We start from the raw sequence: 21,955 nt of genomic DNA on the forward strand, positions 1-21,955 counted from the left end.
CTGTTTCCAAAGGTCACATTCTGTGGTACTGGAGATAAGACTTCAACATATCTTTTTTGCGGACACAATTCAATCCATAACAATATCAGACACTTGCCTTCCCCAAACCTGTTCTGTAGAGTTCACTGACTTTATTGAATGCTGTCGGCACATACCTGGTTTACGAAATCAGATCGTGGCTGTGCTGGGTGTCCTCCCCTTCATCCTAAATCTAACTGGCGCACAGACCCCTGCCGCTGGGGCTTAGACGCTGGCTCTTCTCCATGCCTTCTGTCCACCTTCCCGTCCACCACCCGTGCTCGGGGCCCTGTGGCCGACCCTGTCTCCTTTCTCTGCTGTCCAGTCAGGCACATGTGCGCCCACCGGTGCGCCGCGCTTACTGCCCTATGGGCAGCTCCTTGGGGGTGGACATGACCAGGGAGATGGAGGGCAGCCCAGGCCCAGCCCTTTTGGGTCAGACCCTGGACTCTGCTCCCTGGACGCCCAGGCCCCTTGCACACCCCACCTCCATGCCGCGCTCTCCTCTGCTCCCCCTTCAGAGCCCAGCTCGCCCGTGACTCTGTGCTGGACGCTCGGCCGTCCCCTCCCAGGCCCGCGTCTCGCCGCCACTGCAGAGGGCGCGCCGTGGCACGTGGGGCCAGTCGAGGCTCGCCGGCCGGCAGGGGGCGTGAGATCTCTGCCTCCCGCTGGCATCCACGGGGGCCGGAAGTCCCTCCCCGGAAGGAGTCATGGGGACGACGGCGGAAGTGGGAGAAGTACCGCCCCTTGGGCTGTGCATCTTCTTGTCGCCGCGGGCCCGGGGACCGTGCTGTCAGCCTGGCTTCCTCACTTCTCCGCCGCCCGCTGTCCGCCACCCCGGTCGCCGCCGCGTCCTTATCCGAATGCTGGGCGGCCGGCAGTCGCGTCCGGCTGTTGCAGGCGGTGGACACGGAGCACACCGTGGACTCGGTGGAGTGGTGCCCGCTGGAGGGCTGCAGGCACTTGCTGGCGTGCGGCACCTACCAGCTGCGGAAGCCGGAGGACCAGCCCGCCGACCCGGAGAGCAAGGTGCGCGGGGCCATCGTGGCCTAGGGAGGTCTTCACCGTGGGTTTGCAGGTCTGCGATCTCAGGTGGCATTTCCCGAGCACCTAAAGCCCCAGCCTCGAACTCCTCTCTCAAGAAGGGCGAGAAAAGGCTCTTGAGAGGCAGAGCCGACCACAGGCTTTGAGATCTCTGTGATCTGCTGCGGGGGAGGCTGAAAGGGAAAAGTCTTGTGTGGAGTCGTTCAAGAGGTGTGGATGCGACCTTGGCCTTGTGGCCAGAATGTAGGTTAGAGACAGGGCATCCTGAAAGCGGGATGTCGTCTCTTTGCAGGCGCCGTCAAGGTTATGGATGAAGTCTAGAGCAAAGAGAAAATGGGATTTCATAGGAGCTGTACGTAATCTGTTGAAGGCATCTAGCTATGCAGATCCAAAGCAGGATACTTTTAAGAGTGAACAGTGGCACCGGAGCAACAGGCCTAAGCCAGGACTCTCCCGGGCAAACTGTGTCCTGTGGGGACCCTAACTGTAGCTCCTGCCTATTGGCCCGTTTAGAAGGAGCATCCCATCCTGGGTCCAGCAGGGTTTATCCACCTACTCACTAATCACGTACAAGAGAAGAGACGTTTCTCCAGCTCAGAAAATCATCGGTGCTGCTTCCAGGCAGAGGTCCGGAGTCTTGGCAAACCTCTTCTTTCCCTCAGTCTCTTTCCCATCCCTTGGGTTCCTCAGTATTTATTAAGGTAATCAGAGAACACATTTGCATTTTTTGTAGAGTGGACTGGATGTTGATGCGCCTCCAATTCGTTTGGGTCGTCTCTACCTGTATAGTTTCAATGAGGACAGCTCTCCTTGCCCCCTGGTTGAGGTCCAAAGAAGAGATACTTCGGCGATCCTGGACATGAAATGGTACAACTTTGATAACCGTTCCCCTTGTTTGGAATTTGTCATGAGTACCTAATTGTTTGGTCAGAGGAGCCTGATGCCTGACAGCATTCAACAGGACGGGGAAGTGTCTGAAGTTTGGGTTCATTTCTTTACTGCGCTGTCCTGCCTGCCTGTTGGCACTTTGAGGATGCTGTAGACTTGGGGCTCGTTTCCTTTTTCAGTTTCCAAGCCCTACAGGTACTGTCAGTCTGGGAAGTGAGGCTAGTTTTCTGCTTCCTAAGCTGAATGATCTTGTTGGAACAGAACTGTAGGCTCCAACCTGGTTTTGGAGCTGAAATAAATACACTTATTTATTTATGGCCGTGCTACGCGGCTTGTGGGATCTTAGTTCCCCGAACAGGGATCGAACCTGGGCCCTTGGCAGTGAAAGCGCAGAGTTCTAACCACTGGACCGCCAGGGAATTCCCTGGAGCTGCAATGTAAACAATGAGTTACCGGGGCGCATAGTGTTCCCCTGTACTCCGGCACATCCTGTGCTGTGACCGGCACGTGCGTTATCTCCTCAGGTGCCACATCGCGGTGGCCGGCCATGCGCTCTTGGGAGTGGCAGATGCTTCTGGGTCCATAGAGCTACTCCGCCTGGTGCGATCCGAGGTCAGTGACTGGGGCCAGGCTTAGTGGAGGGTGGAAGGAACCTGGATGGAGGGGGTTTGGGAGGGAGGCTGTGCTGATACAAACATTTTTCTAGGATAGTTTCTGTTCAACGGTGAACTTTGCCATAAAACATTCCAAGGTATCACACGGTCTATTTTGAGTTATTGGGTTCTGTATCTAACTCCAAGGGGAGGATACCTTGTGTGTCATCAGCAGAGGGGCTGTCGGTGGACCTGAAAGTCCTGTAAGGAAAGCCTGGGCCAGCGTCCTGTGTTGATGATGCTGGGGCTAAGAAGAGCAGCGCATTTACTGGGTAAAAGTGGTGTTTCTCATTGATAATTAGGGGAGCACGTGTTTCCTACATGTATTTTCCCAAGCATCTGACAGTGATCCTGTACCGTGCATTTGTAAAATGACCACTTGTTGGGGGAGGGAGGGGACAGGGAAGGCATATAGTGGGTTGAAGGAAACAGCCCACAAGACCGTGCCCTGTCTGTGGGGGACCCACTCTAATGTAGGTGCTGCAAGTGGGACTGGAGCAGAGGTCCAGCTGGCCTTGCATTCACAGCACCTGAGGGCTTGTATAGCAAGGTCCTTGCTTCAGGCCAGCTGAGAGCAGCAGCCCTGTCTTAGGAAAGAGGGAAGAAATATCTGAGGAGGATATCTAGAACCAGAGCTGGAGGCAGGAACAGGTAAACCCAAGAGAGGATACAGCTGCTGGAACCCTGTTGATGGAGTTGAGCGCTGTCTAGGTTGCTTAGATAGTAAAACTTAGACCTCAGAAAAGAGAAACAGCATTTTAATGGCAAGCTGTGGCTTCTGAAAGAGAATCAGAGGAAAGTTCTCCTTATCTCTGTCCCTGGAGGCCTGGGCAGTGGGGAACCCGCACCAGCAGTGCTCCCTGGAGCCTGCAGTAGTCTCCAGGAGGGCTTGGACAGCGACGGGTCTGAGAAGCAGAGACCTGCTTCCCCTGGGGTCACATGTGTGGGAAAGTCCTCCTTCAGGTGTGAGTGCTTCTGGAGGGCCTGGGCCGTCTGCAGTGTCCTCAGGCTCTTTTTCTTTTTTTTTTTTTTAATTTATTTTTTGGCTGCGTTGGGTCTTCGTTGCTGCGAGCACGCTTCTCGTTGCGGTGGCTTGTCTTTATTGCAGAGCGAGGGCTTTAGGTGCGCAGGCTCAGTAGTTGTGGCGCATGGGCTTAGTTGCTCCACGGCATGTGGGATCTTCCCGGACCAGGGCTCGAACCTGTGTCCCTTGCATTGGCAGGTGGATTCTTAACCACTCTGCCACCAGGGAAGTCCCTGTCCTCAGGTTCTGCTGTGAGTGAGTGACTGACACACTTTGTTCACCGAGTAGATGAGGGAAGCATGGCATACCCAAGCCAGGAGAATAGTCTCCTCAGGGTTCCGGGGCTGTTCCTCTCTGATGGCGTTCTTTTCTCTCCAGCAGAACTCTCACACACTACAGCCGTTCTCCCACTTTGCCCTGGAAAAGCAGTGTCTGGCCTTGTCCTTGGACTGGTCCACTGGGAAAGCCGGAAGGTGAGGGCCAGAGGTGACGGGCCTGAGTCTTTCCTCTGAGGGTCCCTTCATATTTTCATGCAAGAGAGAAGGAAAGCCACCTTGTGCTAGCCTTGATTGCGGCTCCCCAAGCCTGGGAGAATCACTGCCGGTCCTCACCTAAAAAGAGTGTTTTCATCAGGGGAAGCTGACCCTGGTTTATTTTGACAAGCTACTGGCAGCTTCGGTCTCTGCCCAGGCAAGCCTCTTAAGAAGCGTGTCCCCGTACCAGGTCCTGGAGAACCTCTCTGTGACAGGTCTTTGGGCCATAAAGCGTCACTGGTTGGGAGCCAGAAGAGGCGATGAGTTTGGGTCAGTGGATGTATTTCATCCAGATTTCCCCACTGCTTCCCTGTGTCCAGGGCCAGTGACCAGCCCTTGAAGATCATTGGCAGCGACTCCAGCGGGCAGCTCCATCTCCTGCAGGCGCACCAGGCAGGGCCAGGAATGCAGGCTGTGGGCACGTGGCAGGCCCATCACTTGGAGGCCTGGGTTGCTGCTTTCGATTACTGGCAGACGGAAGTCGTGTATTCAGGTCGGTGCTCCTCCGCTGGGCGCCCCTCTCTGGAGATTTGCTGAGGAGGCACGGGCCAGGGGCGTGATTCTGGCCACGTTGGGATCTCAAAGAGCTTTTTGGAGAGTCTGTTTTCTGGGGCAAAAGCTGTAGTTGGTGCTCACTTAGCTGCTCCTTGGAGCGTGAAGTGCAGCTTGCTACAGGCACTGCAGGGTCTCGGGTGGCAGTGCCCCCGCGTTGGAGCTGCCCCCGGGAGCCGCCGCCCCCGCCCTCGCTCTGAGTGTTGGATGCTTCTCACACTCGGAGATCCAGTCGGAACTCCTTGCTCTCCACCTGGTACTTTGGGTCCAGTAGTGACTCGTCATGCATTTCAGGCTTGTCTGTTCCCTTTTGGAGTAGTTGATCTTCCTAGGGAAGGGGAAGCGTGAGAGAGAGAGGGTTGACTTCCTGGTACTGAGAGCGGTGTGTATGCAGTGGGATGCTGACGTGGGAACGAGGTCATTCAGGTCAGCTCCTTTCACGCTCACAGCAGGGGAGGGCATGGGTCTCTGAGAGAAGACAGAAGAGGAGCTGCTGAATTTGCAGAGGCAAGAAACCATCTGCACCCGTATCCCTTTCTGCGTCCAGTTGCTGGTACTGTTCTGAGCTCCAGGGCGAGACGGGGAGGCCAGGGCTGCAGGGCTGTGCTGCTGGCCTGTCAGGATGCTGCGCCCCCAGAAGCTCCTGCTGAGGCCCTGAGGGACAGCTGTGGTGCCCAGTCCAGGGAGCACATCAGCCTCGTCTTGGCCTCTCAGCGGTGTTCACATGCCCGACCCCTCGCTCCCCGCACATTCTTTTCCCTGGGTCATCAACGCCATGCCATCTGGACTCTCCCCTTCTTTCTCTGGCTTCTCTTCCTTCTGCTTTGTGGGCTCCTTTCCCTCCTCACCAAAGGGTTCACCGTCCTCTGACCTCTGTGTGGATCTTCCTCTCGCTCCGCATTGCTGCTCTCCTGACTTCAGTTACTGTGTCTCTTCCACAAACACTGTGTTTAACCAGACCTTGTTTCCTGAGCTTTTCTGCATTGTCTTGCCAGCACTGCAGCGCTCGTCACTCCGCGGGTCTCCAGCTGAGCCCCATACTCCCTGTGTTGCCCTGTCGCATACCTGCGCCTGCCTGATGTCCCAGCCCCAGGACAAGGTCTGCTCACCCAAATCACACATCTCTGTCCGCTCACTGCTCCTCTGAGTCTGTGTCTTGTTGGTTTTCTCTTCTTCTTTTCAAAAATTAATCAATCAATTGATTAATTTTTTAGGCCACGCTGTGTAGCCTACGGGATCTTAATTCCCTGACCAGGGATCAAACCTGAGCCCGCTGCACTGGAAGCGTAGATTCTTAACCACTGGGCTGCCAGGGAAGTCCCACTCATCCTGATTATGATTTTGTGTTTAATGCTTCTTTTCCCCTGAGAGAGGATCCTTTCTGGAGTTTTTGCTGTCACACCCTTGAACAGACTCAGGGAGAACGATAAAGATTTAATTTTTTGAGCTCTCATTTGTAGATTAGTTCTTCTATCTTGAGGCTTAGCTAATTCAGAGCAAGGGTGTAGTAGGACGGTGATTTAATAATTTAACACCAATTCATTCATCCAACAAGCATCTACTGAGCACCTACTACGTGCCAAGCACTGTCCTAGGGGTTCAGGAGGCATCCGTGAGCAAGAGACAACAGTCCCTGCTTTCATCGCACTTTCGTCGCTTGTGGGGAGATGGACAGTGAACGCTAGGCATACTATGCGCTGCAGGTGGCAAGGGCTTTGGGAAGAAGAAAGCTAGGACAGGCTGAGGGCATCAGGTGCTGCAAGCAGGTACAGATTGTCGCATTATAGAGACTGGTGTGTTCAGAGCAGCGAGTGGCCAGTACGGCCAGAATGACATGAGTGAGCAGTAGGATAGAGAAGGCAAGGTCAGGAGTCACAGAGACAGGGCACGGGGCCTTGCAGGCCGCAGGGGGGCCTTGGGCTTTTGCTCGGAGTAGAATGAAGCCATTGTAGGATATTGAACAGAGGAATGACATTTTCCGACTTACATTTTAAAATTTAAGAGGATCTGGGACTTCCCTGGTTAAGAACCTGCCTGCCGATGCAGGGGACACGGGTTCGAGCCCTGGTCCGGGAAGATCCCACATGCCGCAGAACAACTAAGCCCGTGTGCCATAACTACTGAGCCCGTGCACCTGGAGCCCCTGCTCCGCAACAAGAGAGGCCACCACAATGAGAAGCCCGCGCACCGCAATGAAGAGTAGCCTCCGCTCGCCGCAACTAGAGAAAGCCTGCACACAGCAACGAAGACCCAACGCAGCCAAAAAAATAATAATAATAATAAATAAATTTTAAAAATAAATTAAAAAAACATTTAAGAGGCTCCCTTCAGCTAATATGTTGAGTATAGATTGCAAGGGGGTGAGGGTAAAGGCTGGAGACCTGCCACGCAGGTGAGGCAGGAGTGACTCAGGCTAAGGTGGGAGCAGTGCAGAGGAGGACAAATGGGAAGACTGCTTGGTGTGAAGGTCGATCAACAGGATTTCCTGGTGGAGCAAATGTGGAGTGTGAGAGAAAGAGGAGAGACCGCTGTGTAAAGAAGCCACACCGGTTCTCTTCACAGGTTTGCCACAGAATGGCAGCTTGTATTTGAGACTCACACACAGGCTCAGTGCCTGGATGGACTGACTCTGCTGACCCACCTTGTCATAGATCATGTTCATCCCACATCCGTTTTGTCTGATATAGGGATTTGTAGTGTGCTCAGTAAGTACCTGTGGGTGGGTGGATGGATGGTGAATGGATGGGTGGATGGATGGGTGGTGGATGGTGAATGGATGGGTGGATGGATGGGTGGTGGATGGTGGATGGGTGGGTGGTGGATGGGTGGTGGATGGGTGGGTGAATGGATGGTAGATGGGTGGGTGGGTGGTGGGTGGGTGGTGGATGGATGGTGGATGGGTGGGTGGGTGGGTGGATGGTGGATGGGTGGGTGGGTGGATGGTAGATGATGGACGGATGGAGTTTCAGGCAGACATGGTTGTTCTTTTGCTCCTTTTTGTCCTCTCTGTAGGTCTTCCTCTTCAGTGTTTCTTCCCTTTTCCCTCGAGATACCATGACATTCTATCTTGATGTTGCTTTTCTTCAAAGACTGGTTGTGGGTCAGGGCACCAGCTCCCGTGTTCTTTCTATCCTTTCAGTTTCCCCCAAACAAGCACAGGGCTCTTTTACTGTAAGGTTACAAAGGGCATTTCTCTTTAAAACACATGGCGGTGTGTCAAAGGTTCCAGAACCTTACAGAGCCTCCCTGTCTGATGCCTCCTGCACGCAGGTCTGTTCGGAGCACTTCGACGGGGCCACTCTGGTTCCTGGCATCAGGAGCCCGAAGGGCTGAGTCTTGTGTGACCTGGTCATTCTGCCCCCATAGGTCTGCCCTTTTCCTACGGGCGTAGCCTCTGTCTTTCCCTTCTTCCCTGCAGGTGTCTGAAGACACGGTTACAGCACAGGGGTGACTGTTTCTGGGGCTCCCCTGCCTGTGGCAGCCTGAAAACCGAGAAAAGCCACCTGTGGGAATTTCCTCACAGACATAACCCAGTCCCTGAGAAACAGCCATCAGTGCCCTTCCTCATCAGTGGCTGTTTCTGTCTCCATGCAGGTGGGGACGATGGCCTTCTGAAAGGCTGGGACACCAGGACCCCTGGCACATCCGTGTTCACGAGCAGGAGGTACGTCACCGAGGGGCCAGTGCTCGGCGTGGGGGGCCAGCCCTCCCTGCCCGCGGGCGGAGCAGCGCTGCTGGGCTTCTGCTTAGGCTCACCCTTCGCTCTCAGACACTCCATGGGCGTGTGCAGCATCCAGAGCAGCCCCCATTGCGAGAACATCTTGGCCACGGGAAGGTGAGCCCCCTAGGGTCCGTGCACATGGGTTCCTCCTGCACCATCGCTTCCTTCCCTCCTGTTGGCCACTGTGATGCTCGACTGGGCCAACTCTCCACCCAGAGCGCGGGCGTCGGGGTTTGGGAAAGGAACCGGGTCCTGGAGGGGAAGTGGGCCGGGTCTTCCGGGAGGTGACCCCTGCTGCCCCGGGGCCTTGCTTTCCTGCACGCTCTCTGCGGTCGATGGGTTTTAGCTACGACGAGCACGTTCTTCTCTGGGACACTCGGAGCATGAAGGAGCCGTTGGCGGACATGCCCGTGCAGGGCGGGGTGTGGAGGCTCAAGTGGCACCCTTTCCACTCCCACCTGCTCCTGGCAGCGTGTATGCATGGTGGCTTTACGATCTTCAGCTGCCAAAAGGCCATAGGTGAGTGGGGGGCCTGGGGTGGGGCTCCCAGTTTCCTGCCTCCTTTTGCTCCACCAAGCTCTTCTGCAGCCTCCACGTGTCCCCAGGGTCTCCCCCTAGGCCTTGCCATGATTTGTAAGTCTGCCGACTTCAGAATCTCGGTTTCAAGCGTGCTGCTCTCTAACCGTGGTTCTTCCCTGACCATCTCAATTATTTTGGTACCTTCTGCATTCAGCAGTCTGCTGGCCCTATTGGGACCTCTCCACCAGAGGTGTTAACCACTGGTCGCTTTCATAACCATCCTTGTCCCACCTTCTGCCAAGTCTTCCTGCTTGCGGACAGCGTAGGCTCCATGGCCTTGTGTTCCAAACATCGTTAAACTCTTCCCCTTGCTCCTTCCTCATACTCTCTGGGCAGAATCCAGCACTGGTAAACCCCAGTCTGCTTATGCCTGAGCCACAGAACGTGGCTGGAGGGAAACAGCCACGCAGCGTGATCTCACCTCAAGTTTATGCTACTGTGGGTCCCTTGTCAGGCAAACCTTGACCTTTCTGTAGCCAGTGATTCTTCACTGTCAGGACTGTTCCACGTTTTCCTTTCTTAAACCCCCACCCCCTGCGCTCCCCGCCTCACGCATCCCTCGTGATCTCCCATCCCCCTCCTCTGTACAAACAAGGGATTATAGGTGCCTCCCATCATGGTTCCAAGGTCAGTGTCCCCTGTACTGGCTGTTCTCAAGGGCTTCGTCTTCTGAATCTTCAGTCCTCCGTCTACTGCATCATTTCTGTTTATCACATGAATGTGCTCTGACAGTTCTCGCTGTAAAACAAGTTGCAAACTTTCTTCTTTCTAAGCATAGGATTTACAGTGATCAGTTGCCCTCTAGGCTCTGCTTTCACTGCATCCCATCAGTTGCTGTTTTTGCTTGCTTGTTTTTGTTTTTTTTTAATTTTTTTTTTTTTTGGCTGCATTTGTTGCTGCGTGCGGCCTTTCTCTAGTTGCGGCGAGCGGGGGCTACCCTTCGTTGCAGTGCGCGGGCTTCTCATTGCGGTGGCTTCTCTTGTTGCGGAGCACAGGCTCTAGGCATGCAGGCTTCAGTAGCTGCAGCACGCGGGCTCAGTATTTGTGGCACATGGGCCCTAGGGTGCATGGGCTCAGTAGTTGTGGTGCATGGGCTCAAGAGCGCAGGCTCAGTAGTTGTGGCACATGGGCTTAGCTGCTCCACGGCATGTGGGATCTTCCCGGACCAGGGCTCGAACCCGGGTCCCCTGCACTGGCAGACGGATTCCCAACCACTGCACCACCAGGGAAGCCCTATTCCTGACTTTGATAGGGTCCCTGCTGGTTCCCATTTGGTTTGATGATATATAAGGACTAATGTGTGTGCTTAGTATTCATCAATCCACGTTTTCATGAGTATTTTTTTAAATCAGGAATTGCTGATTTTTTTGTTAAATGCTTTTATAATATCTATTGAACTGTATTGTTTTTCTCCTTAGATATATTAATATGGTAAATTTTGTTTATGGATTTCCTTATATGGAATATATTCCTGGAGTAAATCCCACTTGCTTATGGTTTTGTTTTATTTTAGTTGTCAAAAACTTTTTTTGAGGTATAGTTGATTTACAGTATTTTGTTTTATGTATACAATATACTGGTTAACAGTTTTTAAAGGTTATATTCTGTTTATAGTTATTATAAAATATTGATTATATTCCCTGTGCTATACAATATACCCTTTTCTTGTTTTTGTTTTGTTTTTTTGGCCACAGCATGTGGGATCTTAGTTCCTCAACCAGGGATCGAACCCATGCCCCCTGCAGTGGAAGCACAGAGTCCTTACCCACTGGACTGCCAGGGAAGTCCCTGTACAATATATCCTTGTAGTGTATTTATTTTATACATAATAGTTTGTACTTTTAAATCCCCTACCTCTATCTTGCCCCTCCCCCCTCCCTCCCCTTACTGGTAACCACTAGTTTGTTCTCTACATCTGTTTCTTTTTTGTTACATTCACTAGTTGTTTTATAGTTTAGATTCTACATATAAGTGATATCATATAGTATTTGTCTTTCTTTGACCTATTTCACTAAGCATAATACCCTTCAGGTCCATCCATGTTGCAGATGGCAAAATTTCATTCTTTTTTATGGCTGAGTAATATTCTGCTGTATATATACATCACATCTTATTTATCCATTCATTTGTTGATGGACTCTTAGGTTGCTTCCATATCTTGGCAGTTGTAAATAATGCTGCTATGAGCATTGGGGTGCATATATCTTTTTGAATTTTTTCATTTTCTTCAGATAGGTACCCAGCAGTGGCATTGCCAGATCATGCAGTAGTTAGTTTTATTTTGTTTCTTGAGGAACCTCCATACTGTTTTCCACAGTGGCTACAGCAATTTACACTTCCACCAACGGTGTAGGAGGGTTCCCTTTTCTCCACATCCTCACTGACATTTGCTATTTGTGGTCTTTTGATGATGGCCACTCTGACAGGTGTGAGGTTATATGTCATTGGGGTTTTTATTGGCGTTCCTCTGGTGATTGGTTATGTTGAGCGTCCTTCCACGTGCCTTTCGGCCATCTGTGTGTCTTTGGAAGGTGTGTTGTTTTCCAGCGCGGTACGGGGCTCTGGCGGCACCTTATTGGGGACTTGCATTAACGTGCAAAGGAGACACAGACTTTCTTCTGTGCTATTTAGCAGCATTATGTTTGGTTCACGTGAGAATCAAAACAAGTGTGAAAATTTTTCTTCATTTTCTCTTGAACAATTTATATGCCATTTGGATTATCTTTTCATTCAAGATTTGGTAAAAAAAAAAAATCTCCTGTGAGACTATCTGGGCCTGATGTATTTTTGAATGATGGTTCTGTGTTAACTTTCTCTATATTTTTCTATGGAAGTTGGTTGTTTATGCTATATGTCTCTACTGGGGTCAATTTTGTTTTCTTTTTTTTTTTTTTTTTTTTTTTTTTGGCCACGCCAGGCGGCATGCAGGATCTTCCACGCCCCCTGCAGTGGAAGTGTGAAGTCTTAACCACTGGACCACCAGGGAAGGCCTGGGGTCAATTTTGGTGAACCGTATTTTCCTAGGCAGCTATTCATTTCATCTACATTTTGAAATTTATTTGCCCAAAGATGTGTAAAGTTACTTTGATTTAAAAAAAAAATGTCTTCTCTAATAGTTATTTCCCCTTTACCATGTTTTACTTTGTATACTTATGCAAGTATACAATATTTTTTATGTCTTTTTCCTTAATTAGGTTAGTTAGTAGCATGTATATTTTACTTCTTTTAAAGAAGCAGGGTTTTACTTTTTTATTATAGTCTGGTGGTTTCTGTTCTCCACCTCATCAACCTCTCCTTTCTCTTTGTTGTTTCTCTCCTTGTGCCTCCTGTGTTCTTTTTCTAGCATTTTGAGTTGGGACTACAATTCACTTATCTTTATTACTTTGTATTGAGTGTTTTTATGTCTGAATTTTTCTCTGATTTAAGCACATTGTTAGGTTCTGATATGTAGTAATTTCACTTTCATTTTTATGAAGAAATTCTATGACTTGAGTTTGTACTTCCCCTTTTACCCAAGTGTGGTTTAGTAGAAGGTTCTAAAATTTGTAGGTGGAAGCAGTTTTTCGTATTATGACCACATTATTGTTTGTTTTATTGCGCTGTGAAGAGCGTTGCTTGTACTGTCTCTACTTTATAGTACTTTTCGACTTCTTGCTGCCCAGTGTGGTTGTTCAGTTCATGCTACACACGCACCTGAGTAGTGGATGTGCTGTTGCTGTGTGGTATTACTGTGTGGTAGGAAGGCTGCTGTGTCCACCTGGGCCACGAGCGGGTGCTGCCACTGGTTGGATGTACGGCTACAGTGCGCCTTTATTGTCCCAGTGACCCTCGCCTCCCGGTACCCCAGCGTGCACACCATGGAGCGGGAGGTCTCCTGGAAGCTTCCTTCGGTGGTGGTGCCAGGGCGCCTCTCTGCTCTCAGGGTAAGCTTGGTGTCCAGCTTCTCTGCTCTCAGGGTAAGCTTAGTGTCCAGCTCCTCTCTCGAGCCGCCTCTGCTCAGGCAAAGCCCTGGGTTATGGAGGAGGATCTCCAGGGCCCTGGTTGTATCATTGGTGTGTTTCCTGATGCCAGCTGCAGGCTTTCCGCATCACTGCTTATTCTAGTCGTGATTCAGATTCCGATCACAATTCAGAGTGCAGTGGCACTGATCCCTGCACTTGGGAGGTGGCAGTGGCATCCAGGCTAAGTGAAGACTGAATGGCCGGCCACTGGGCCTTCCGGCTGGTGACAGTTTTCTAAGCCCGCATCCCCAGCTCACTGGCCACTAGTTTTCTGAGGCTGCTCTTGCCAGCCTCGGCCTTGCCCTGGACCCTTGACCATCTCAGGTTTGGTGACACCTCATCATTTCTTTTTCTGGTCGCATATTACTTTCACACTTTCTCAGCCATGTTCTGTCCAGAATAAGGCCGGGCCTTTGCCCGTCCTGCCCTCTGTCTTCAGAGTTGCCATAGCAACTCACCATAAGGAAAGCTGCTCACGCTTCAACTCTTCAGTGAGTTACTCCCTGTCCAAGCTCAAGTCCAAACTCTCTAATGCAGCACGCCGAGCTCTGCATCACGGGACCCTTCTGACGTGTCGCCAGTTCCTGATGACACATCAGCCACGTCCACTCGTGTGGTTCCTCACACACGCCAGGGTCTTTCCACCTCTGTACTTTACACGTACTGTTCCCTTTATTTCTTCTCATACACCCCTTTCGCTCCGTTTGGCTCACTCGTTTGTCCTTTGCTTTTAAGTCTTAACGAGAAGCTTCTGCTGAGTCCTAAGGGTTCAGGTTTGGGTTCGGGTTCGGGTTAGCTCTGTAGGGTTATGGCACAGGTTAGGGTTAGGGTACAGGTTAGGGTACGGGTTAGGGTTAGGGTACACGTTAGGGTTAGCTCTGTAGGGTTAGGGTACGGGTTAGCTCTGTAGTGCAGGCTGACTCCTCTCTCAGGAACAGAGTGCATTCCCTGCAGGATGCTGGTCTGTGCTTCTCTGCTTGTCTGTCCGCATCTTGATAGTCCTCTGCGTGACACACAGTGGTTGCTCTTGGCATATCGTCTCGCTTTGAGGGTGGGTAGGGCCATCGGGTGGGGATGATGAGATCAACCCTGGGTAAGTTTCCCATGTCCTCCTGTCTCACTCCAGAGGAGAATCAGGAAGTGTTCCCAGTCACTCTGTCCTACACCTTGCCCAACTCGCTGGTGTATGGAGTCGACTGGTCCTGGCTCTACTTCCGCCGCTTGCCACAGACCCGTCCGTCATTCTGCTTGGGGTCCTCTCCTGGCAGCGACCTGGGAGCCAGAACAGCAGACCCAGTCTATACCCTCAAAGTTGCGGCCCAGTCGCCAGCACCCTGTTTTGAGCGTCTAGCTGATGCTGATGGAGAGGGTGGTACCAAACACCAGAGTGGAGGCAAGCTGAAGAGTCCTCTCCAGCCCCTTGCAGAGGAGAAGAGCGGCGGCCGGCTACATGCCTCGGGGATCAAGATCTGTGACTGTGACCAGCACCTGGAGGCAGCCACCTCTGACGCCAGCCTTCTAGCCACTTGCTCCTTTTATGATCATGTTCTTCACCTCTGGAAGTGGGAGAACAGCTGAGCTAGGGAAGTTACTTGGTTTGACATCATAAAGACCGTTTCCACCAATAAAACCAAGAGTATGTCTTTATCTTTTCTGAGAATGAAGTGTCCTCAGACCATCTCACTGAGATTCTGGCTGCACGCAGGTTTTCTGTATAGGGCTCAGTGCATCTCATGGAATCTCCAGGTAGGCAGTCAGAAAAGCTGCTGGCCTCTTAAATAAGCCTTATCTGCTGGGGCCCTTCAAAATGGTGATTCTGTGGCAGCAGGGGGCAGGGTGTGGGTGGGGCATGGCTCCCAGCTCTGTCTTGTCAGTTTCCTGTTTCTGACTTTCAGTTCTTCATACTTATTTAAGCAACTGTTTGTATTAACTAAAAGGAGTGGCTTTTTTTTCTTAAGCTACTTTAAAACACAAGAAGTAGTTTTATATGAACATTAAAAAAAGCTCACGTCATGGCACCAGAAGTGCTTGTATAGCCTCCTGTGCAGAGAAGCAAAAGGAAGTGTATACACGTTCTGAGTTGCTTTAGCATGTCATAAACTTGAAATACGTTGTCACATGCTGAATTAGTCATACTTCCTCACTGCGGCTTCAGTAAACCAAGTAGCTTCCAAACCTGGACACGGTTTAAACTCCAGAAACATAACTGGGTTTGTGACTGATCTGACTCCCATAGATCAGTTCCTTCTTGTCTCTCTGGAAGGAACAGATGTTGAAGTATAGGCCACTGTGGAATTTGTCAGCTCCTCAGCATCCACTAATAAATACAACAGATAGGTGTTCCGAGTTAGAAAACACAAACCTCTATCCTTTGCTTTCTTATTTTCTGATGGTACAACACTGTGTGCCAGTACAGGTCAGAATGTGTTAATGTTGAACCCTCCTCCAGAGTTTATTTTAGGATATTTCACTTAAGGGTCAGTTAAATATGAAACAGAATTAGAATCTGAGGGATTATGCACTGAAACAGGAAAACACAAGGAGGAAGGAGACTATAGATTACTAGGGAAATACGACTTTGGCATCAACTTCCTGTGTGGTCTTATCTTTAGGTTTACCCCAAGGGGGGCTGTCTCACCTGACTCCCCAAAATAAGCTGCTTTGGAACCCATAAGTATTCTCATTGGTGGTTCCTTGGGGTGAATTTTGGGGGATGAATTAACCAGTGCTGTCATGTGGCTGGATCTGCCTTGTGAATTCTCTTTCTCCTGCAAGCTAAGCCACGTGTTCTTGCCTACTTCCCAGAACCTGTTAGTTGGTGTTCTGGTTTGGCTGGAACCTCAGAACGTCGCCTCGGTCACTACGCCCTAGCCTGTTACGTGGCACACTTTCCTTTTCAAAATGACCAGCTGCCCCGAACAACACTGTAGGGTAGCCAAGGTCTTTAATAGAAGCGAAACGAGGGCAACGCCTCCCCACCCGCCACCCGGGAGCTAGGCTCAGCGAGGAGGATAGGTCGAAGTCCTCAGTCGCAGGCACACCCGACCGCCGCCGCCGCCGACTGCTCCTAGCGCGGGAAGTTCTTGGGGTACAGCTGGAAGAGCTTGCCTTCCTGCGTGGGCTCAAAGCCGTACTTGTCCAGGCGCTCAGGGTCGAAAGTCCCGGCCTTGAAGTCCTTCTCGATAGCAGGTGCCGCTGTCTCCAGAAAGAGCTGCTTGGCCGTCAGGGGAACGTCTGTGCCCTCCGGGGCGCGGTAGTTCACGTACGGCTTGAGCTTGAAGCCGGCCAGATCGGGGACCACCAGCTCCGGGACCATTTCCTTGACCTGTACGAACTTGCCGTCGCGGCCCCGGAAGCCGATGCCCTTGGCGCCGCGGCTCTTGTAGAAGGTGCGCGGGCCCCGCTTGCTGGTCCACTTGCTCATTCGGTCGGCGCCCCGCACCAGGGCGCGAGCCGCCCCGCTCAGGAGGCCCATGCCGGGGCCCGAACGACGCGAACGCTCTCCGACTCCCGCGCACAGCCACGCAAACCCCGGCACCCCAGCGCTCCGCTTCCGGCGACCACTGCAGCTTCCGACACCCCCTGGCCCCGGCGCCAGAGCAAGAGCAGCTCCGATTGGCTGCGACGCGTCCAATGTGCAGCCTTGGCCCTGGGAGGGGGCGGGACCTGTGGGGGCCTGGCCAATGCTCGGGGAGATCTCGCGTCCGGGCGGGCCGTCAGGAGCGCGGCCGTGCGGGGCGGAGCTTCGAGGCGCAGGGCTGGACGCCGTGAGTGCGGACGTTAGGGGCGGGGCTTCGGGAGGAGCGACGGGAGTGCCGGGTGTCGGGGGCGGGGCGTCAGGGTGGAGTGACGGGAGGGCGGGCGTCGGGAGCGCGCGATCCTGGTGAGTCGCCGCTGAGCGCCCCGAAGTGGCAGGCCTGGGGGTCCGGTTCTGTGAGCAGAGGTAGCCATCCCCTCCCCCATGCATCGTCGGGACGTACACTGCCCCACAGGGCTGTCGCCGGCGACGCACCTCAACCCAACTGCCCCCAACCGGACGCCTCCCAACCCTACTGCCCCCAGCCCCGACTGACCTCAACCCAACGCCCCTCAACTCGACGCCCCCCAACCCGACCGCCCTCAACCCCGACTGCCCCCAACCCCGATGCCCTTGCAGCTGAACGACCCCCAACCTGATTGCCTTCAACCCGACGGCCCCATAATCACTGCTCTCCAGCCCTGTGCCCTAACTTCCACGCCCCCCTAACCACCATCTTCCTAACCTCGATGACCCCAACCGCGCCGCCCCCGGCCCCCCAGTTCTCCTGCGCTCTGTCTCCTTCCCTCCCGTCCCCTGTGCTGTGGAGCACGTGCAGCAGCTGAAGGCGGTTTGGTTGTGTAGCAGGTGCTGGGGGCTTGAGCTCTGTCGCCTGTAAGCCTGGGAGGCGTGGGGAGACCGCCCTGGTCAGGGCTGGGCCGCAGAGCTGGGGTCAAGGCGCTGCTGGTCCTTGAGGAGACATCTGAGAAGAAAGGGTTTCCCACGGGGTCGGCAGGGACCTTTGACCAGTGAGCAGATGCAGGTGACCCTGCACCTACCTTCTGCTCCCTGACTTCTCCCGGTGGGATTTCGGAAGAGACAACCCTCTCTTACTGTTGCCCTTCCAAGGGACCTGGGAGCCACAGGGTGAAGGCCCTAGACGGGGCTCCTCCCTGCGGCACAGAGGCCAGGTGAGCAGAGCCGGTCCTCAAGTTCACCACACCCCAGACCAACACACCCACCTCCAGGGCTCAGCCGCACTGCGGGGGAAATCCTGTGCACAGGCCACTAGGGAGGGTCTGGCTCACAGCCTGTAGTGGCCACGCAGCCCTCCCCAGGTGCTGGAAATCCCTGCTGCACTAGGCCTTTGCCCGGCTGCCCACACTGGCCCTTGACTGGCTGGGGGAGGAGCCCGGGACTTGGTTGCAGTTCTAGGTTCCTGGGCAGCCACACGAGGGCTATTTACAAGAGGGAAGGGGCTCCGATTGCTTGTGAAAAGAGCTTCTCTCCATGGAGAACACAGTTTCTCGTCAGGGTTTTCCTGTCAGTGGAAGCATAATTTAATGCGGACAGGAACCTGGGGAAGGGCTGGGAGGCACTGCTTTGCCCGTGAGCATGAGGTGGTGGAACGTGTGCCCTCCCTGGAACCGGTCTCTCTTCTTTTGTTTCACTTTTAGCCATGGAGCAAGAGGGGGACGCCGGCCCAGAGGTGCAGAACCTGAGGATTCCAGAGAGGAATCAGCCTTAAAATCCCCAGTTATGGCCACTTCTGGACAAGGAGAAAGGGTCCTTTAACATCTGCCCCGCAGCAACTCCTTGAAGCCTGCTGCATGTGGGGGTGGTGTGTAGGGCCTGTTTTCCCCTTGTCAGGGCTGCGGCCCTCCCTCCTCTTCCCCAAGGTCACTCTTGTGAGTTCCTGCTTCCCCTTAGGAAGTCTGCTTGCTTTGTCTTAGGGCCTTTTACCCGTGGAACATATATATCCACATTACAAGGGCCTTTATCTCTAAACCAGAAATGTAGATGCATTAAAACAACCGTGAAAAGCTGGAAAGTCTGAGATGCCTAACCACAAGAGACTGTATAAATAGGCCTGGGGCATCCCCGTGACCCTTCCTGTGGACAGCCCTGGCTGCCCCCCAGGGGGTGGCTGAGCTCGGAGAGACACGCTTAGGAGGAGGGTGCTCATCTGCTGCCTGGTGGATGTCGTCTCTAGCCAAGCACGCAGTCTGGGCCAGGGGGCCTGGATGCCTCACTGAAGCAGAAGCTCCCACTGCTTCCATCTGCCTCCTGAGCTGAGTTCAAAGGGTTGAGCTTTCTGAATCACTTCCTTATTCTGTCTCGATGCGACATTCTGCTTTTGAAATGCTTTTCTGAGCGCATTGATTTCCTTGGGTTTTCTGGCATCGATGCTGTGTGTGATCCTGGCTCTGAAGGATCAGGCAAGCTGCTTTAGTTCTTGGCACTTGTGTAGAAACTTGAAGGGATTAACAAGTCCCCCCACCACTCCCCCAAACCCATCCTGTTCCTGGCTGCTTGGAAGGAGGTATGTGGGTACCGGGAGGAATGGAGTGTAGCTACTTGTTTGGCTGGTTTCTTCAGCTTTGGGGGGAATCTGCCAGCATCCTGTGTATGGGCGGCCCCAGCCGTCTGCCCACTCACCATTCCACACTCACTGTTCTCTCTTTTTGAAAATTTATTTATTTATTTTTGGCTGCGTTGGGTCTTCATTGCTGTGCCCGGGCTCTCTCTAGTTGCGGCGAGCAGGGACTACTCTTCGTTGCAGTGCGCGGGATTCTCATCGTGGTGGTTTCTCTTGTTGCAGAGCACGGGCTCTAGGCGTGCGGGCTTCAGTAGTTGTGGCATGTGGGCTAAGTAGTTGTGACTCGCAGGCTTCAGTAGTTGTGACACACGGGCTTAGTAGTTGTGGCTCACGGGCTCTAGAGCACAGGCTCAGTAGCTGTGGTGCACGGGCTTAGTCGCTCTGCAGCATGTAGGATCTTCCTGGACCAGGGCTCAAACCCGTGTCCCCTGCACTGGCAGGCAGATTCTTAACCACTGCACCACCAGGGAAGTCCCTCACTGTTCTCTCTTACCTTCCTTTCTCTCTCCCTGGGGTCTGGGCTTTTGAAGCCCCTTGTTAACTCCCTCCCTGGGAGCCCTTCTCTGCTGTGAGCTGGTATTTAATGCTCTCAAAATCCAGTTGGCTCCTTAGGGTTTCCCAGCACTGCTGCTGTGTGGGCTTCTGTCTGCCCCGAGGCCAGCAGCACGTGGTTCTGTTGGTGACGAGAGGGCACTGAGAGGTGGCCTTTGTACCCACTGTGGCCAGAGGAGCAGGAAAGCTGAGGATTTAGGATTCAGATGCGTTAATGACGCCTGGAGCATTTGTTGTCAACACAGCACGGCTGCTGGCCCTGCCCAGCCATGCCGTGGGTGGCGCTGCTCCAGAGCAAGTGGGCTCAGGGGACCTCAGCGTCCTGGAAGGTCGCTTCTTTCTGGAGGTCTCCAGGGCTGCTGACTTGTCCCTGACCCACAGCTCTGTTGTCACTCCCTGGGGAGCCAGGGCCGTGCCCATCCTGGCCCTTCCTGACTGCAGCCTTCCCCCCCTAGGCGTGCTTCTACCTGGCCACCCTTCGGTCCTGGGGTCTGCAGCTGACGGAGCAGCGTTCCCAGTCCACCAGGTGACCACCTCACTGCCCCCGGCTAATGGGCAGGCCCCAGAATCAGTGGCCTATTGCACCCTTGGCTGCCCTGGGTCCTTTGTGTCCAGCCTGTGTCTGGGCTTGGGAGGGGCCTCATGGCACCTTGCTGACGGGTGCTCTATCTGTGACCTCACCCAGCTAGCTGGTGGGTGTTGCAACTGAAATCCTCCTGGCCCTGGCCCTGGACCTTATTGGCATGACCATCTTTTTTTTTTTTTCTTGCGGTACACGGGTCTCTCACCGTTGTGGCCTCTCCCGTAGAGGAGCACAGGCTCCGGACGCGCAGGCTCAGCGGCCACGGCTCACGGGCCCAGCCGCTCCGCGGCATGTGGGATCTTCCCGGACCAGGGCACGAACCCGTGTCCCCTGCATCGGCAGGCGGACTCTCAACCACTGCGCCACCAGGGAAGCCCGATGACCATTTTTGTGTATAGAAGGGTTAACTGATTCCGTGAGTATCTTGCTTCAGACTTTAGCCCTAGGGGGATGGGGAGGAGGGCTTGAAAGGGTGGGGGAGGCTCGGGTGGTGGCTTTTGTTGGAAACTGCTGGCCTGTCCACGAGGCTGAGCTCGTCGGATCCATGCAATTCGAGTCTGTTCTGAACTTCCTTGGATCACATTTCCAAGAAGAGTGAAGTCCCGCTTCCTCTGCAAGGGTCTGTCGCAGCCCTGGGGCGAGGTGCTGTGTCACTGGGGGCGGGGCGGGGCCGGCAGGGGCAGGACAGCTCAGTGTGTACACGTGGCCGCCTCGCGGGTCCCAGCCGTGCTCAGGCAGCCCCTTGGCTCCCCTTGCAGGACAAGGGCAGCCCACTCCTCAGTACAGGTTCCAGAAGAGAGACAGAGCGATGCTCTACGGCAGGAATATCATGAGGAAGGTAGCCCGTGCTGCAGGCCCAGGCCTCCTCCCCTCAGAGGTGTCGGCACCGCAGACCTGTGCCTGGGGGCTGTGCGGCGGCTCTGGGGCTCGGGGAGGGTCTGGGGAGGGCATGGCTGGGCGGAAGCATTTGGGAAGGAGGCCCCGTCACCCCGTGAGGTGGACGTGAACTGGAAGGGAGGACAGAAGCCCCCCGCCCCGAGCATCCCTGACGTGTGGCGGGCGGAGGGTCCTGGCTCCGGTGCTGAGATCGCTGGTCCAACCAGGATTTGGGGCCAGGCTCCGCGAGGGGGAAACTGCAAGGCCTCGCTTGCCAGCGTCAAGACCCACCTTGGGAGGAGCGGCCGCGTCCAGCCCGTCCAGCAGCCGGGCCCCTGCGCCCTTCTCCCCCTGAGGGCAGGAGGTCTCAGCAGACTGCCTGAGGCTGCCTGTGCTTCAAATGCACGCTTGAAGCATTTGCTGATATTTAAAAATATCTTCTCTTTGTTACTTTCCTCGAGTTACACAGTCGATTCGTGTTCTTCGTGGGTAAGCTTGAGCTGTCGATGGGGAGTCACGTGGGTGTCCTCACGTGGCTCTTCCTCCTCAGTGTCAGGCGCTGTGGGAGGCCGGTCGGTTGGGGCTGCTCTGTCTGGCGGGCGGGCGCGCAGGGACAGTGGGCGGGCCCCCCGCAGGCTCGTGCAGGGCCACGTGGAGTGACTCCCGGCAGGTCTCAAAGGCACTCAGGTGTGTGTGGTTGGGTGGGGGGCTGTCCACTGGTGACCCTGCCGAGGACTGGGCAGCGGCAAGCTGGACCTGGGCTAAGGACAGGAACGTGGTCCAGTGAGGCCAGGACGCCTGGGAGGGAAGGAGGG

The 21,955-nt window shown here is 54.0% G+C and overlaps 3 protein-coding genes across 5 annotated transcripts in view; 2 read left to right on the plus strand and 1 right to left on the minus strand.

The window, feature by feature from the left end:
- Positions 1–429: 429 nt before the first annotated feature.
- Positions 430–21,179, plus strand: DPH7 (diphthamide biosynthesis 7). Of its 3 annotated transcripts, XM_032633978.1 has the most exons (11): positions 430–1,047; positions 1,796–1,929; positions 2,475–2,562; positions 4,006–4,100; positions 4,481–4,653; positions 8,307–8,376; positions 8,482–8,547; positions 8,780–8,952; positions 20,137–20,207; positions 20,490–20,679; positions 21,023–21,179. In XM_032633978.1, the coding sequence occupies exons 2-10, from the start codon at positions 1,922–1,924 to the stop codon at positions 20,673–20,675; spliced, it is 930 nt and encodes a 309-aa protein (XP_032489869.1). In that variant the 5' UTR covers positions 430–1,047; positions 1,796–1,921; the 3' UTR covers positions 20,676–20,679; positions 21,023–21,179. The 3 variants fall into 3 exon arrangements, with proteins under 3 accessions (XP_032489869.1, XP_032489868.1, XP_032489870.1); XM_032633977.1 differs by lacking the exons at positions 20,137–20,207; positions 20,490–20,679; positions 21,023–21,179 and adding exons at positions 12,835–12,935; positions 14,140–14,505; XM_032633979.1 differs by lacking the exons at positions 4,006–4,100; positions 4,481–4,653; positions 20,137–20,207; positions 20,490–20,679; positions 21,023–21,179 and adding an exon at positions 14,140–14,673 and having other exon boundaries at positions 758–1,047.
- On the minus strand, positions 15,941–16,611 carry MRPL41 (mitochondrial ribosomal protein L41). Its single transcript, XM_032633981.1, has one exon. The coding sequence runs from the start codon at positions 16,486–16,488 to the stop codon at positions 16,081–16,083; it is 408 nt and encodes a 135-aa protein (XP_032489872.1). The 5' UTR covers positions 16,489–16,611; the 3' UTR covers positions 15,941–16,080.
- PNPLA7 (patatin like phospholipase domain containing 7) overlaps positions 20,809–21,955 on the plus strand; it is a 32,018-nt gene continuing 30,871 nt past the window's right edge. The window contains 2 exon segments of the mRNA XM_032635106.1: positions 20,809–20,819; positions 21,003–21,102. Of these exon segments, the coding sequence (XP_032490997.1) occupies positions 20,809–20,819; positions 21,003–21,102 (111 nt within the window).

The sequence above is a fragment of the Phocoena sinus genome, chromosome 6 (assembly GCF_008692025.1).
Source record: "Phocoena sinus isolate mPhoSin1 chromosome 6, mPhoSin1.pri, whole genome shotgun sequence".
NCBI classification, from domain to species: Eukaryota; Metazoa; Chordata; class Mammalia; order Artiodactyla; family Phocoenidae; genus Phocoena; species Phocoena sinus.